The 16,821-nt window shown below is 43.7% G+C and overlaps 2 protein-coding genes across 8 annotated transcripts in view; one reads left to right on the top strand and one right to left on the bottom strand.

Annotated features, from left to right (window-relative positions):
- Positions 1–8,265, bottom strand: part of CEBPZOS (CEBPZ opposite strand) — a 39,212-nt gene extending 30,947 nt beyond the window's left edge. Inside the window, exons 1-3 of one of the 5 annotated variants that reach the window (XM_043468341.1) lie at positions 7,834–8,265; positions 6,926–7,318; positions 3,888–4,069 (exon numbers count right to left, since the gene is read on the bottom strand). In XM_043468341.1, coding sequence (XP_043324276.1) covers positions 7,259–7,318; positions 7,834–8,265 — 492 coding nt within the window. In that variant the 3' untranslated portion in view covers positions 3,888–4,069; positions 6,926–7,258. Of the gene's footprint in view, positions 1–3,887; positions 4,148–6,114; positions 6,458–6,925; positions 7,503–7,833 lie in introns of those variants that run through there. The other 4 variants (XM_043468342.1, XM_043468343.1, XM_043468348.1 and 1 more) reach the window with 4 other exon arrangements.
- EIF2AK2 (eukaryotic translation initiation factor 2 alpha kinase 2) overlaps positions 8,025–16,821 on the top strand; it is a 39,022-nt gene continuing 30,225 nt past the window's right edge. The window contains exons 1-3 of one of the 3 annotated variants that reach the window (XM_043468332.1): positions 8,029–8,297; positions 15,039–15,211; positions 15,360–15,495. In XM_043468332.1, coding sequence (XP_043324267.1) covers positions 15,377–15,495 — 119 coding nt within the window. In that variant the 5' untranslated portion in view covers positions 8,029–8,297; positions 15,039–15,211; positions 15,360–15,376. Of the gene's footprint in view, positions 8,298–15,038; positions 15,212–15,359; positions 15,496–16,821 lie in introns of all 3 variants that reach the window. The other 2 variants (XM_043468333.1, XM_043468331.1) reach the window with 2 other exon arrangements.

The following is a 16,821-nucleotide window of genomic DNA, read 5'->3' as shown; positions in this document are numbered from 1 at the left end:
CATAAGCCAACACTATCAGAGATATACCTAAATCTGTTTGAGCATAGATGAGACAGGCCTTTCTGTCTGATCACAGGAAGGCCTGTGATCATGATCGTGATCTGTGATCCTCTCACAAAAATCCCTCTCTTCCTCACTATGGATCAGAGCCCTTGTGATCTGATCCTTTCTGAACTTACTGCTGTGGGAAATTTAATTCCAATTCTTCCCTGAAGTAAAATGAATAAATCCTATTCTAATTTGATTCAAGAAAAACACATTGCTTGTGTACTCTTCGTATGTCATTTCAGAAAGCTCTATGGAGGCCCACTCTCAAGGGACTTTATATTTCTACTTAATACAAGCTTTACTTTAAAGCTAAAGGTTAGAGGTTGTGTTATTCTGGCACGACGGCTTTCCTACCAGAGAGCCTCAAGTAAGCATGTGGAATCTATAAGAGAAAGCAGAAAATGTTCTGGGGCGGGGGGAAACCTTTAAACAATCTCCTTAATATTTACACTACAGCTAGTTTCACTGTAAAGCTAAGTTTTACACAGTTAAGAATAGAATGAGTCATGGGACTACTATTTCTGGCAGTACGGTAGATTAGGTAAACTGAAGACTCTTTCCTCAAAACACCAAGAAAGGCTATATAAAAATCCCTTCAGTGGCACTGCTCAGCTTCCAGTAAAGTGAGTGGACTTAACAGAGACCAAAACCAAAGAGAGAACAGAGAACCAGAATGAATAAGAATCAGAGATGACCCTGAGATGTCAATGAGAAATTTGCAGGAACAGAGACTTGGGTTTTAATGCCCAGGCCCATATGACTGGAGCAGGAATAGGCAAATAGACCAAACGAAATAAAACAAACAGAACAAAATACAGTGGCCAAACTGACCCATGAATGTAAAGAAAGTTCAAATACGACAGAGGTGGCATTGCATACCGTAGGAACAGATTAAACTCTTCAACATTTGATGCTAAGACAACTGCTTCTGATATACAAGAAGTAAAATGAGACCTTTACTGCACATCACTCAAAAAAAATAATTCCTTACAAATTAAAAGGCTATATGTCAAAAGATGATTTAAAGACTACGTTTTTAGAAGCAAATACAAGTTAATATTTTTATAACCACAGAGTAGGATTTATTAAGCATGAAACAAAAAACACAAAAAGGAAACAATTTATATTTTGGGCAACATTAAGATTTAAAATGTAGAACAGCATCATTAAGAAAGTAAAACCAAATGAAACAACATGTCAGAATTAAGATTCCACACTGTTGTGGAGCCACCCTCCCTGGCCCCCCCAGAAGAGAACAAAGTTCAGGTCACTTACTGCCATTGCTACTGCTGACACCAGAGATGGCCTATACCCTTTGAGAACTGACAGGGGAACATGAGTCCAGCTTCTGCTAACTCCTCTGAGCTTGCTTGTCAACTTGTCTGTCACAGAAAAATGGGACTTCCTTCTATATTCCAAGTCTTTGCACCACTGTCTATCCATCACTGGCAAGACTTGAATTATATCCAGAATTTTAACTCCATAGTAAGCTGGAAAATGTGGTTTTAACCTTCCATACATTATAATCCAGGAGATGTGGAGACATGGAAGAGAGTTGGAAGGGAAGCTAAGTCAAACTTAATGACATATAGTACAGTCCACTCTTTCTACCAATAATCTTTCAAGCAAACAACAAATCTATGTTCCCACTTAATGCAGTTGTTCCCATCTTCAAATGGAAACATGCTTATCCTGCCTCCTAAATCCGTATGCCCATTGTGATATTTCTTTCTCATTTTAGTCACAACCCCACTTTAAGACACTCTGTCTTAAAGACTATCTTATACAATTAACCACCATCAGCAAATGTCAAGTAAAAAGGGAAGGGAGAACAATTAAAAGAGGTTCACCCACTGCTGGGCATACACACCGAGGAAACCAGAATTGAAAGAGACACGTGTACCCCAATGTTCACTGCAGCACTGTTTACAATAGTTAGGACATGGAAGCGACCTAGATGTCCATTGGCAGATGAATGGGTAAGAAAGCTGTGATACATATACCCAATGGAATATTACTCAGCTATTAAAAAGAATACATTTGAATCAGTCCTAATGAGGTGGATGAAACTGGAGCCTATTATACAATGAAGTAAGTCAGAAAAAAAAAACACCAATACAATATGTTAACGCATATATATGGAATTTAGAAAGATGGTAATGATGATCCTATATGCGGGACAGCAGAAGAGACACAGATGTAAAGAACAGGCTTTTGGACTCTGTGGGAGAAGGCAAGGGTGGGATGATTTGAGAGAGAGCATTGAAACATGTATATTATCACATGTGAAACAGATCGCCAGCCCAGGTTCGATGCATGAGACAGGGTGCTCAGGGCTGGTGCACTGGGGTGACCCTGAGGGATGGGATGGGGAGGAAGGTGGGAGGAAGGTTCAGGATGGGGGACACATGTACACCATGGCTGATTCATGTCAATGTATGGCAAAAACCACTACAATATTGTAAAGTAATTAGCTTCGAATTAAAATAAATAAATTAATTTACAAAAAAAAGAGGTTCATTTGTATATAACAAAGACAAAGCTATGGAAAAACATGCACAGCGTCTATGGTTCTTTATTTTGCATCTGGTCATGAGACCATAGCTGGTGTTTATAACTCCTTGTCCATTCTTCCCTTTGCCATCAGATGTCTCCCCGGTTAGTAGGGTGATGCAGACCTTCAGTCTTGAAGGATCTGAGTCCTTAACATTCCTACCTGTGTTGCTGCTGCTGCTGCTGCTGCTAAGTCATTTCAGTTGTGTCCGACTCTGTGCGACCCAATAGACGGCAGCCCACCAGGTTCTGCCATCCCTGGGATTCTCCAGACAAGAATACTGGAGTGGGTTGCCATTTCCTTCTCCAATTCATCAAAGTGAAAATTGAAAGCGAAGTCGCTCAGTCGTGTCCCACTCCAGTGACCCCATGAACTGCAGCCTACCAGGCTCCTCCGTCCATGGGATTTTCCAGGCAAGAGTACTGGAGTGGGTTGCCATTGCCTTCTCCCCTACCTGTGTTAGAGACCTCTAAATTTCCATTAATGAAAAAATCATTTATCACTGAATGTGGAACTACTGAAAGGAACTCCAGAGAAACCTTTGGGTTGAAGACATACTTATCTCTGGCTGCATCATTATTTCCCCTTGCTAATTCATATCAACCAGTCCAACCAGTTCAGTAACTCCCTTATTATTATTATTGTTATTTTGGTCATGACACGTGGTGTGTGAGATTGTAATTCCCCAACCAGGAATGGAACCTGCGCCCCCTGCATTGAAAGCTTGAAGTCTTAACCAGTGGACCAACCACCAGGGAAGTCCCTTCCTGTTATTTTCTTGATAACTTAATGGCAAGATGCTCTTGCAATCTCCACGTGCAATTTCAAGTTCCTCTTCAAGGAACCACACGGTGAAAACAGAGCCAAAAATCATAGAAACAGGAAGCACTTATTTTGCAAGCATGTGATTAGGTTTAATCATGGAAGACAAACCTTTTATATCTACTGATTCCTAGGCTCGTGTATTCTGGCCATGAAAGAAACAGCAACCAGGATCAGAATAAATACTATACCTGAAGGACAGTACACCCAGCTTGCTAAGTGTTGTCTCCTACCTGGGGCTGTAACTGAGTCTTCCATACTTCATCCCACTATCCTATAAGGCCAGCTGCTTTCAGATGATAAGTCAAGGTAGAAACCATTGAATCCCATGGCAGTGTACTGCCTCACTTCTTTCTCTGCAAAATGGGTTCCTTACTAAGGGATATCAATATAGTGAACAAGGTATTTGCTACCAATGATGGTGCTGGCAGAAGCACCAGAGGAAGAAAAAGCAAGTCCATACCTGGAATAAATGCTTTCTCTACAGAAGGCAAATCCCTGCCCACTCCATGATGGCAGGGCTCCATGTAACCGACCTGCTACCAAGTGGCGGGCTGGTCTCCATAGGTGTTCAGGGCACTTGTGCTGGGGTCTCAGCGTTGGTCTCAGCTGTCGGAGTGTTGGGTGTTCAGCAGTTAGATCCACCTTAACAAGATCGCACACATATATCATCCATTCCTACTGCCAAGGCTCTCCATTTGTGTTAAACAAGCACTGGGGAAATGCCAACTGACATCTACAGAAGTTTTCTTGCACACTAGCTTCTCAAGTCTCCTTAGAAGGGGGTACCTCTCATGAAGATTCACAAGGAAACCCAATACACTCAGACTCTGTGTCTATTCCAAGTGGTCACTCACACCCTTTTCCCCCAGACCTCCTCATCATCAACGCTCTGACCTTGTTCCTTCCAAATCTCCGAATATCCAGGTAAACTGTAGGCCACTAGCTTTCTCTCCTCCCAAGTGACAACTAAGTGTACTGCTTGAAGCTTCACCCTGGAAGGATTTCCCTTCTCCCACTATCCTTTAGGGCCACTTCCTCGAAGGGCTGTTGGAACACATCAGTTCACTTCCAGTTAAAGCCAGTGTATAGTGCTTCACCTGAATTTTCCTTTCTCAGCCACCTGGTCACAGGGAACTCCCCATGAGACCAGAGATGTGGGTTGATAAAGGAGAGAGCAGGAGTGCATGCCATAGGGGCCTTAGACATCTGCTCATGTAACACACCAGTGGGCTGCCCTCTATTTCAGTACTAGAAACCCCAGGAAGTTTACCACTGCTAATGGTGTCTGGTGAGCAAAACTTTCTGACTACTGCTCTGACTCTGTGGCCCTTTTTTGGACGCGGGATGGAGTTAAGTGTTGCCACATGGCCTCTGCCAGTCTGAAATCAGGTAGTTTTTCAATGGGAACATCTCCCGTCAACAATCCCCACCCACCATGGGCAGCCATTACAGAGCTTTTCAAAGATGAAAATATACTTCTAAAGGCCTGCTGAAGGTGAGTCCTTTGGATCTTCTTAGGGGGCATGGATAGGTTGCATATGATTAATCTACTCTAACAATCCTAATTCCCTAAGTATTTTTGATTTCTTCATTTGTATTACTTGGCATCACAATTTCATTTAATGTGGGCCACCACTGAGCCCAAGTTATAGTAAACCAACTAAACAAACTCTTAGAACCACTCCCAGTGCTGGAGCCAGAGCATTGAGTGCATAATGTGAACTATGTTCCTTTTTTCATGTTACCTTTAGAGTCATATCTACACACTTTTCTTGGGTTTCTGCTGATAAAAATTAGTGAAACCTGGTAATTCTTTCATTATGTAAACTGTATCCTCTGGGTCAGATCTTGTCTGTATCCTCTTGGGGCATTCTAGCATCTGATTCTAGTTCTAGGAGTGAATTCATGAGGTAGGAATAGGACATTTGGAAAATCAGCACCTCCTTGCAGGGTGACAACTTCAGGCTCTTCAAGTTTGGCTGTAGCAGCCTTATCCAACAAACATGTAAAGGCTGTAGTGACTCAGCAGAATTTCGGAGGGCAGTGGACTCCTTTTAGTTCAGTTCAGTTCAGTCCCTCAGTCGTGTCTGACTCTTTGTGATCCCATGGACCGCAGCATGCCAGGCCTCCCTGTCCATCATCAACTCCCGGAGTTTACCCAAACTCATGTCCATTGAGTCAGTGATGCCATCCAACCATCTCATCCTCTGTCGTCCCCTTCTCCTCCTGCCTTCAATCTTTCCCAGCATCAGGGTCTTTTCAGCATCATAGGTCTGATGCTCTTCGCATCAGGTGACCAAACTATTGGAGTTTCAGCTTCAACATCAGTCCTTCCAATGAACACTCAGGACTGATCTCCTTTAGGATGGACTGGTTGGATCTCCTTGCAGTCCAAGGGACTCTCAAGATTCTTCTCTAACACCACAGTTCAAAAGTATCAATTCTTTGGCACTTGGCTTTCTTTATGGTCCAACTCTCACATCCATACATGACTACTGGAAAAACCATAGCCTTGACCAGACGGACCTTTGTTGGCAAAGTAATGTCTCTGCTTTTTAATATGCTGTCTAGGTTGGTCATAACTTTCCTTCCAAGGAGTAAGCATCTTTTAATTTCATGGCTGCAGTCACCATCTGCAGTGATTTTGGAGCCCCCAAAAATAAAGTCAGCTACTGTTTCCGCATCAATTTGCCATGAAGTGATGGGACCAGATGCCATGATCTTAGTTTTCTGAATGTTGAGCTTTAAGCTAACTTTTTCACTCCTTTGAATCCGCCCAAATTCCTAGGGTCTTATTCTTTCCCAGTCAATAGCCTCAGTGTTCATAGAAGAGATCTGAGGAGGCTACAAATTAAAGTTATACAATAACAGCTACCTGCAGCACCGAACTCTGCACCTAATTTCTGCTCCATGAACCTTGAGATGACAGGAAGTAAGAGGTTCTTCTGGGCAGTCATAAACGCTTGCATCCTCTGACCATGCTTGAGCTTGTCATTTTCTTTCTTTAAGCTCTTTTGGGCAATTCAGGGGCTTCAAAAAGTCAGAAAACATGTCATTGCTATTGCTGTTACCTCTGGAACAACCACCTCACACCCATAAAGCTGGTAAATGGACTCCGGCAAACAATCACTACAGTTGGAGCTCTCTGTCATCTCAAAGGGCCACAGAAAGAGGGCTCTGACTCCTGTCTACCTTCCAAAACTTCCACTAGTGCTTCATATGTGGGGAAGTTAAATCAAGCAAACTATAGTGTTTCTCATTGATAGGCTGCAATTCCAGAGGCTGCAAAAGAGACAAGGGAAAGCCAATAGCCAATATGTAATGAGTACCTGAAGTCCATCTTGGAAATGCCTCTTCCGCCTCGCCCTAGCTAGGATGTTGGGGTACAGGCTTCTGGTTCTAATTCTAGCTCCCTTGCTTACCAGCTGTTACTTAACTTCTCTGTGCCTCCAACCTCGGTTTTCTCACCTGTTAAATGGGCATAGTAATGGCACCTACCTTGTAATGCTGCTGTGAGATGGGTACTCAGCACTCCTCAGTCACTCAGTCAATGCGCCAGTATTACTCTGGGAGGGTGATAGTCCATTGGGTGAGGAGGATGTCTTGTCTTGCTCCTCTGTCCATGGGATTTCCAAGGCAAAAATACTGGATTGGGTTCCCTTCTTCGGGAATCTTCCCAACCCAGGGAACGAACTGGATCTGCGGCATTGCCAGCAGATTCTTTACCATCTGAGCCACCAAACCTTGCCTCAGGATGTCTTGCAGGATTTAAAATTTTCTCATTAAAAATCCTACTGGTAAGGACTTTGGTTGTAAACTCCAGGAGACCCCTCAGGAAGCAGGTGAATCTCCTAACTGCTGGCTGGTATCTGGTACAGCAGGTTCAATTACCTGTTGAATAAATGAATGGTTAGATGGAAACAGAGAAGGGAGGTTATGCCCCCAGGCCTCTGCATCCCCCGTCTGGTTCGCTGTGAAGAGAGGTGCTTCGTTGGTTACGGGCAATGGAAGCCTGGCTCTGCCCTGGCAGGGTTGATTTACTCAGTTTCTTCTGTTATAAAATGGAGCCGATGATATCCAGCCCCTCCAGTTCAGTTCAGTCGCTCAGCCGTGTCCGACTCTGCGACCCCATGAACCGCAACACGCCAGGCCTCCCTGTCCATCACCAGCTCCTGGAGTCCACCCAAACCCATGTCCATTGAGTCGGTGATGCCATCCAACCATCTCATCCTCTGTCGTCCCCTTCTCCTCCTGCCCTCAATCTTTCCCAGCATCAGGGTCTTTTCAAATGAGTCAGCTCACCCCACCCCAAATGTTGGCGTTGAAGAGGCAAGGGGAGCGTTTATGGCAGAGAGCTCGCCACGTTGCGGGCCTCGGAAACCTCAATGCCCTCCCCATCTCCGCACCCGGGCCGGTGACAGTCCCAGCAGCTGGGGCGGGGGCTGCAGGGCCCCGGGCGCCCGCGCTCGGACTCCGAGTGGAGGCCGGGTTTCAGGCGATCGCGGGCCCTGCGCGGACCTGTGCGGACCGGTGCGGGAGGGGCCGGGGCGGCCGAAGGAAGGCGGAGTCCGCGGGGAAAACGAAACCGAGAGCGAGCCGCCCAGACTCGCCGAGCTTCCGCTGACTGTAGCAGCGCGGGAGCAGCGAGGGCCGGCAGCTGGAGCCACCGCGGCGCGCGCCCCCCTGTCCGCCTCCCCAGCCCAGGACTGGACGCCGATAAGAGGCCCCGGACCCCTGCGCCGCCGCCTCGGTAGCGCTGTCCGAGGCCCGCAGCCGAGTGCAGGCCCTGGCTGAACCCGGGGAAAGCATCCTGCAGCGCGGTGGGACCTGACAGTCATTTTCTTCCCACGGAGAATTTTTAAACGAGCAGGTAACCACTAACCCGGGTCCTGGTTGGTGGGTGGAGGGGAACCAGTGGAAAACGGAAAAGTCCTGTGGCTTGATAGACTATGTGAAATACGGAGGCCTGAATTGCCCAAAAGATTGGCAACAAAAATCCCCTGCCCAAAATCCCTTGCAATTTTTCCCCAATTGCCCATCTTTAGCCCCCGCCCAAACTCTGCACCGCCCCCCACTCCCCAGCTTCTCGACACCGCAGCAGCCCCGGGTCCTTGAAGGCAGAGCAGGGCACCCTCTCCCCCACCCCCACCCCCCAATTCTCCAATAACTTTCCATCTCATTAGAACCCTCTAGACGGTTACTGGCCTACAGGCATGGCCCCCTGGGCCCTCCTTTCCGGTCACACAGGCCTCATTTTGGTTCTTGGAGCACTGCCAAGCACTGCCGCTGTCTCTGGGCCTTTGCACTTCCTGCATCTTCCTGGAAAGCTCTTCCCAGAGGCCTGGATAGGCCAGTCAGTAGCTGGCTTTACCCTGCCCTTGTTCCAATGTAACAGTAGGAGAGCAGCCTTCCCTGAAAAACCTCCATGTAAAAGAAACTCGGCCATTCCCTTACAGTCCGCCCTACTCTGCTTTAGTTTTCCTAGTACTTATCACGTTGTGACATTTCCTATAGGTTTGTCCATGTTTCTGTACTCCTAAGTGCACAAGAGTCGGGTTTTGTTGGCCAGGATAACCTAGTACATAATAATAGGTACTCATTAACTTTTTGCCTGCTTGCTAAGTCTCTTCAGTCATGTCCGACTCTTTGAGACCCTATGGACTGTAGCCCGCCAGGCTCCTCTGTCTGTGGGATTCTCCAGGCAGGCAAGAATACTGGAGTAGGTTGCCATGATTTCTTCCAGAAGGTCTTCCCAACCCAGGGATCTAACCTGGGTCTTTTATGTCTCCTGCATTGGCAGGCAGGTTCTTTACCACTAGCACCACCTGGGAAGCCCAACTTTGTTTAATGAATGAAAGTGAAAGTCCAAGTTACTCAGTCATGTTGGACTCTTTGCAACCCTATGGACTGTACAGTCCATGGAATTCTCCAGGCCAGAATACTGGAGTGGGTAGCCTATTCCTTCTCCAGCGGATCTTCCCGACCCGGGAGTTGAACTGGGATCTCCTGCATTGCAAGTGGATTCTTTACCAACTGAGCTATCAGAGAAGCCTGTTTAATCAATGGTAATTCACAAATTCTCTTTGAACTCCAGAATACGAGACTTCCTATCGCCTGTGATTTCTTTAGTACTAAAAAAACGCCTTGCCAGATGGAAGCTAAGAGATGGACACCGAGCTGTCACTTAGGAACTTAGAATTTTGGGCAGTTTGTGCTCTTGCTCTTATGTTTGTTAGTTTGAATCTGAAGCTCCTTAACACTGGATCTGTAGTTTATACCTTTAATTCATCTTACATCTGTTGAATGTATGTTGTTCGCCAAGCATTATGCATGCCCTTTGAGGGGGCTAGGCTAGGCCCACAGGGGCTGACAGTCTGACACAACGGTGTCAGGGCATAGCCAAAGTAACTTCTGGGCATGAGTATAACAGACACATAACATTTGTTAGTGATTCTGATGGAGATTTCTGTTCAGAAAATGGTTCTGTAGTACTAAAATAAGATTTATTAAAAAACATTTGAAAGAAGCAGCTGTTTCTTTTTTCCCCAAACTTATAAGTGCTTTTTCAAATGTACCAGTTTAACACCTTATTAGAAGTCACACATGACTTAGCAACTGAACAACAGTATTTCACTTAAATTCAAACTGGCTTGTCATTTAGCTTGATCAACAGCTAAAGTTAAAAGTGCTGATGATTCAGGGTGTTTCCATAGGACTTCAGGTTATGAGGACTCTTCCATAACTACTGTTCTGAGATCTGTGTTGTTGTTTAACCACTGAATCATGTCCGACTCTTTGGCGACCGCGTGGACTATAGCCTGCCGGGTTTCTCTGTCCATGGCATTTTCCAGGCAAGAATACTGGAGTGGGTTGCCATTTCTTCCTCCAGGGGATCTTCCCGACTCAGGGATCTAACCGGCATCTCTTGTGTCTCCTGCATTGGCAGACGGGGTCTTTACCATTAGCTACCTGGGGAGCCCTCTGAGATCTATGACCTCATCCAATTGGATGTACGATCTCATAGTTGTGACTAAACTAAATGACACTTTGATTCCTGAAAATAATGGTGCAGCTGCAGATTCTTATCTGAAACCCTTGAACCACGTATGTTCTGGTACTTAAGAAGTTTTTGGATTTTAGAAAGACAAGGCAGCATAAATCCTGTCTATTATGTAATGTTCTCAGTAGGGTTTGGGGGGAATGCTATCATAAAATGCTATCTGCAGTGAAATGTATAAATAGACAACAGAGTATGGTTAAGACTGTAAGTAGCTTGTGTCAGTTCAGGTCTAGATGGGGGGCTACACACCAAGCAAAAACAAAGCAAATGAAAACAAAGTAAACTTCAGTTTTCAGTGCTTCTTGGATTTTGGAGTTACAGACCAGGAGCACTGTTCATTGAGGGCCAGGGGTGTGGGAAACCCTCCTGGATCCTTTTTTGTCTGATTTACTCTGCACCACAACCTATGAATCAGGTGTTTCCATCCTTTGTTTCACATCACAAATCAAAGGTTCAGAGAGGTAGGTTCAGAGGCTCAGGTCTATGTGGCTTTAAAGCCTAGCTGTCTCCACAACACTAAGCAGCGATCGTGCCTTTGCTCATATCTAAGCCCTTCCAGCCACCAGCACTGCCCACCCAAACCACCATGGCAGTCTTGACTTGGTCTCTCGACTTCTACTTGTGCTCTGCTCATCTTTTCTATCTCCACCTCTCATACTCTGTTCTTTCCATAGCATCAGCGTGATCATTAAAAGCGTAAGTCCAACCACATAACCCCTCTGCTGAGAACCCACCAAGAGCTTCCCATTGCAACTGGAATAACATCCATGGTCCTGGCCGGAGCCTTCAAGGTCTCTGTGCTGTGGCACCTGCCTACTCTCTGACTCATATCCCAGCATTTCCCTTCGTTCACTATGCAGCAGTCTCCTTGACTTTTTCTTAGCCTTCCAAACGCCATGCTGGTGCCTGTCTCACGGTTTCCTCTGCCTGAGATGCTCTTCCCCTTATCTAAGCATGATGGACTTTCTCATCATCCAGGCTTGATTTCAGTATTGCCTCCTAAGAAGGGTCTTCCCTTGCCACTGTATTACAACCACCTCCTTCATATCTCTGTCCCCACCTCCTAACACCCCCTCTATCTCATGGCCCTATTTCGCTTCATTGTAGCACTTCCAGCCATCTCTTATCCTCTCCTGTGTGTTGCTTCTGGACTTTGTTGCTTCTTGTAGCTCTTGGTCTCTTTTGGAAGATGGTCAGTTAAATGAGCAATTGTAATAAAGGACACAAGGGCTGTAGTGCATCAAACCAGGATCTCTTCCAGGAGGTGTGGGAAGTAACACTTGAGCTGAGATCCATAGGGAGCAGGAGTTAATCAGGCAGAAGCAGCTAAGAGGGTGGAGTCCAGAGCATTTCAGGAGGGAGTCTGTTGGTCAGAAGCAGTTGGGAGCCAGGAAAGAGTTGGTGGGGGAGGCCTCCTTTTGAGAACCGTCTCTGTGTAGATGGAATTTAAAGCTCCAAGTCTTGAGGGGATCACCAGGGGACTGAGTGGAGAGGAGGAGGAGTAGAGCAGAGAAGAGATATGAGACCCGGACCCCGAGTCAATACAATATTTAAAAGAAAGGATGATGAAGAAGAACCAGGAAAGGAGACAGAAAAGGTATAGCTTGTGAGAAAGGAGGGAAACTAGGAGAGGATGGTGTCTTAAGTGTCCAAGCAAAGGGATAAGAGGGACATAGGAATAAGCGACCATATCTTGTGCCGGTTATGTGTCAAGAAGAAAAAGGCTGGGAACAGACCACTGACTACTAGTTTCAGAGATGGGGGAGCCATCGGTAACCTGGACAAAAACAATTTTGATAGCTTGTGGAGGCTGCATGACTGAAGTGAGGGTTTAAAAGATCATGACACGGCTGTTTTAAAAATGAAAAATAACAGCTGTTGGTGAGGATTTGGAGAAATTGGAACCCTCGTGTATGCTGATGAAAGTGCAGAATGGTACAGCCACTGTGGAAAGTAATTTGACAATTCTTGAAAAAGTTGACTATATATTGCCATATGATTCAGCAAGTCCACCTCTAGGTATATACTCAAAAGATTCAAAAGTAGGCATTTGAATAGATTTTTGTACAACAATGTTCATATCATCATTACTCACAGTAGCCGAAAGGTTGAAATAACCCGTGATCATCAGTAGATGAATAGATAAGCAAAATGTGGGATATCCATACAGTGGAATAGTATTCAGCCTTAAAAAGGAAGGAAATTCTAATATATGCTACGTATAGCATGGATGAACCTTGAAGACATTAGCTAAAACACAAGAGGACAAATATTGTATAATTCCTAGATACCTAGAATAGGGAAATGTATAGGCATAGAAAATAGAATGGTGGTTACCAAGGGATGAGGGGGAAGGGAAATGGGAAGTTATTTAGTGGGTACAGACTTTCTATTTGGGGAGATGAAAAGAGTTTTGGAGATGGATGGTAATGGTGGGCTTACAACATTGTGAAATAGCTTTTGCCCATGAATTATTCATTTAAAAATGGCAAATTTCATGTTATGTATATTTTACAACAATGAGAAAGAAGTTCTGCTAAAAAATCATGATGGCTGCAGGTTAGAGAAGAAATTGTAGCCACCGTGAGGAATTGGTTCTCAGGTTCTTGGAGCAGTCCCGGAGTGAGACAGTGATGGCTTGAACCAGGATGGTGGTTATAGACATCAATGAGAAGTCAGGATTTGGAGGACAGGACTTACGTATAGATCAGAAGACAGGGAAAGGACATGTCAAGGATGCCTCCCAGAATTCATGGCCCTCGGACATGGGTGGACAGTGAAGTCATTTTCTGAGGAAGGAAACTCTAAACCAGTTTGAGGGGAGATTATAAATGCAGTTTTGGATTTTTGGAGTTTAAAAGCCATTCAAGATGTCCAAGTCGGGAGGTTGGATAGAAAGCGCTGAAACTCAGAAAAAGGTTCATAAATTATGTATAAATTTCAGAGGTAACAACAAATAGATGATCTGTGAAATCATGGCCATGAGAGAAATCACCTTGAGGAGAAAGTATAAAGTGAAGATAAGAGTGTTTTTGGACCAAGTTTTGGGGGAAACTCCAGCATCTAAAGGCTGTGGAGGTTAAGGAGTGTCAGAAAGAACTTGTGACCTTGAAAGAAGGAAAATCGAAAGAGCTTTCTAATATGAAATGCGAGGTCAACAGGGTCCACTTTCTGTCTATGGATTTACTTATTCTGGATGTTTCACATAAATGGAATCATATTCTATGTTACTGTTTTTGTCTGACTTCTTTCATTTAGCATGTTTTTGACATTTAACCATGTTATAGCATGTTTCAATACGTTATCCTTTTTAGGGCTGAATAAGATTCCATGTGTGGATGTACAGCATTTTGTTTACCTTTCTTCAGTTGACAGATATTTGATTTGTTTCTACTTTTGGATTATTGTGACTAGTACTGCTTTGCATATTCTTGTGTAGGTATTTGAAAACCTGTTTTTCAGTTCTTTGGATATACACCAAAGGGGTGACATTGATGGGTAGTATTTGTGGCTCAGCTGGTAGAAGAATTCACCTGCAGTGCAGTAGACTTGGGTTTGATCCCTGGGTTGGAAAGATCTGCTGGAGAAGGGAAAAGTTACCCGTTCCAGTGTTCTGGCCTGTAGAATTCCATGGGCTGTATAGTCCATGGGGTTGCAAAGAGTCAAAAATTACTGAGTGACTTTCACTTTCACTTTCATGGTAATTCTAAGTTTAACCTTTTGAGGAACCATCAAATTTCATAGAGGCTGCATTACTTTCCATTCCATCAGTGATACATGAGGTTTCCAATTTCTCTATATTCTCACCAATACATTTATTTTCTCTATTAATATTATTACCAGCCTGGTGGGTGTGAGGTAGGATCTAGTTGTGGTTTTGATTTGTATTTGTCTAATAAGTAATGATATTGAACATCATTTCGTGTGCTTGTTGGCCATTTGTATGTCTTCTCGGGAGAAATATCTATTCAATCCTTTGCCTATTTTTTAACTTCTTACCTCTTTTTATTGTTGAGTTGTGAAAGTTCTTCATATATTCTGGATACTAGGTCTTTATCAGATATATTATTTATAAAAATCCCTTTCTGAAGACTGTCTTTTCATTTTCCTCATAGTGTCCTTTGATATGCAAACATTTTTAATTTTGATGAGGTCCAGTTTGTTTATGTTTTCTTTTGTTGCTATGCTTTTGCTGTTATAGCTAAGATTCCACTGCCAAATCTAAGATTGTGAAGATGCACCCTTATATTTATTTTTAAAGTTTTATAGCTTTGACTCTTATATTTAGATTCTATATTCTTTAGATTTTATTTGTAATTTGAATCATTGTTACTATCTTCATCCAGTGAGAACCATAAACTAGGGCCTAATTTGTCTGCCAAGTAAATTGTCCTAAAGCTGACTTCTGAAAATTTCAAATGGAAGTTTTGTTGGGCTTCATAGGAGAATCTGTGTCCGTACAGCTAAATCCTTCATGATTTCATAAACTTTATATATATACACTCAACCTTTTTATTTTCAACAAAAATAATTCTAATTCTCCTCCTTCAGGCTTTTATCTTTTTAAGCAGATGGACAGACTTGCACTTGACATTCAGTGGAAGCAGAAAGAAAAGTTAAGGAGAAGGACCTCCATCCTTTTTTGGCCAGTTGAGTTTTGAAAGTAGAAAATCTTGGAGAAATTAACTTGATTTTGCAATCCACAAGAGGGAAAGAAAGATCTTGTAAGAAAGTTTTCTCTGGATTTATGTGGGGCTGAGATGAGTCATATAAAGGAGAGTCATCTTACCCTGTTTTATATCTTAAACTGAACTGCCGAAATCAAATATTTTCTGAGTATATCACTTCTTTCAAACATCTCTTTTTTTGTAGGTTACTAGAGGAAAAAAATGGCCACTGGTCGTTCACCGTGTTTCTACATAGAAGAACTTAATAAATACCAACAAAAGAATGGTGTAGAAGTTAAGTATTGTGAACTGGCTAAGACAGGACCTCCACATAATTATAGGTAAGTTGCTATAAGAAAGGGTATATCCATATAAAATAAAAACTGGAAGAATAGCAACTCTGGCACAATTTTGAAGTCAGTTCTTTAGCATGAGAGCAACGCTGCCAGAGAAGGTGGTGAGAGTCTTTTTGATGTAAAGTGGTAATTTCAGAGGACTCCAGAGAAAAAAAAGGTGTATAAACCTTAACATGCTTCAAAATGATGTACTGTTTTGCTCTTTGGGGTGTCTGCTTGAATTCTATGTGGTGATTGTTGTTCACTCACTCACTCGTGGCCGACTCTTTGCAACCCTGCGGACTGCAGCACGCCAGGCTTCCCTGTCCTTCACTTTCTCCCAGAGCTTGCTCAAACTCATGTCCATCCAGTTGGTAATGCCATCCAACCATCTCATTCTCTGTCGTCCCCTTCTCCTTCTGCCTTCAATCTTTCCCAGCATCAGGGTCTTTGCTAATGAGTCAGCTCTTCGCATCAGGTAGCCAAAGTATTGGAGCTTCAGCTTCAGCATCAGTCCTTCCAATGAATATTCAGGACTGATTTGCCTTAGGATTGACTGGTTTGATCTCCTTGCAGTCCAAGGAACTCTCAAGAGTCTTTCCCAACACCACAGTTCAAAAGCATCAATTCTTAAGTGCTCAGCCTTCTTTACGGTCCAACTCTCACATCCATATATGACTACTGGATAAACCATAGCTTTTACTACATGAACCTTTGTTGGGAAAGTAACGTCTGTGCTTTTTAATATGCTGTCTAGGTTGGTAATAGATTTGCTTCCAAGGAGCAAGCGTCTTTTAATTTCATGGCTGCAGTCACCATCTGCAGTGATTTGTGAACCCAAGGAAATAAAGTCTGTCATTGTTTCCATTGTTTCCCCATCTATTTGCCATTTGAATGTTGAATTTTAAGCCAACTTTTTCACTCTCCTCTTTCACTTTCATCAACAGGCTCTTTCTTCACTTTCTACTATAAAGGTGGTGTCATCTGTGTATCTTAGGTTATTCATATTTCTCTTGGCAATCTTGATTCCAGCTTGTGCTTCATCCAACCTGGCATTTCGCATGATGTACTCTGCATATAAGTTAAATAAGCAGGGTGACAATATACAGCCTTGATGTACTCCTTTCCCAATTTGGAACCAGTTCATTGTTCCGTGTCTGGTTCTAACTATTGGTTTGTGACCTGCATGTAGATTTCTCAGGAGGCAGGTAAGGTGGTCTGGTATTCCCATCTCTTTAAGAATTTTCCACAGTTTGTTGTGATCCACACAGTCAAAGGCTTTAGGTTAGTCAATGAAGCAGAAGTAGATGTTTTTCTGGAATTCTCTTGCTT

Source organism: Cervus canadensis, chromosome 5, assembly GCF_019320065.1.
Source record: "Cervus canadensis isolate Bull #8, Minnesota chromosome 5, ASM1932006v1, whole genome shotgun sequence".
NCBI lineage: Eukaryota > Metazoa > Chordata > Mammalia > Artiodactyla > Cervidae > Cervus > Cervus canadensis.
The sequence above is the reverse complement of the archived record's forward strand: the minus strand, read 5'-3'. Positions and strand labels throughout refer to the sequence as shown.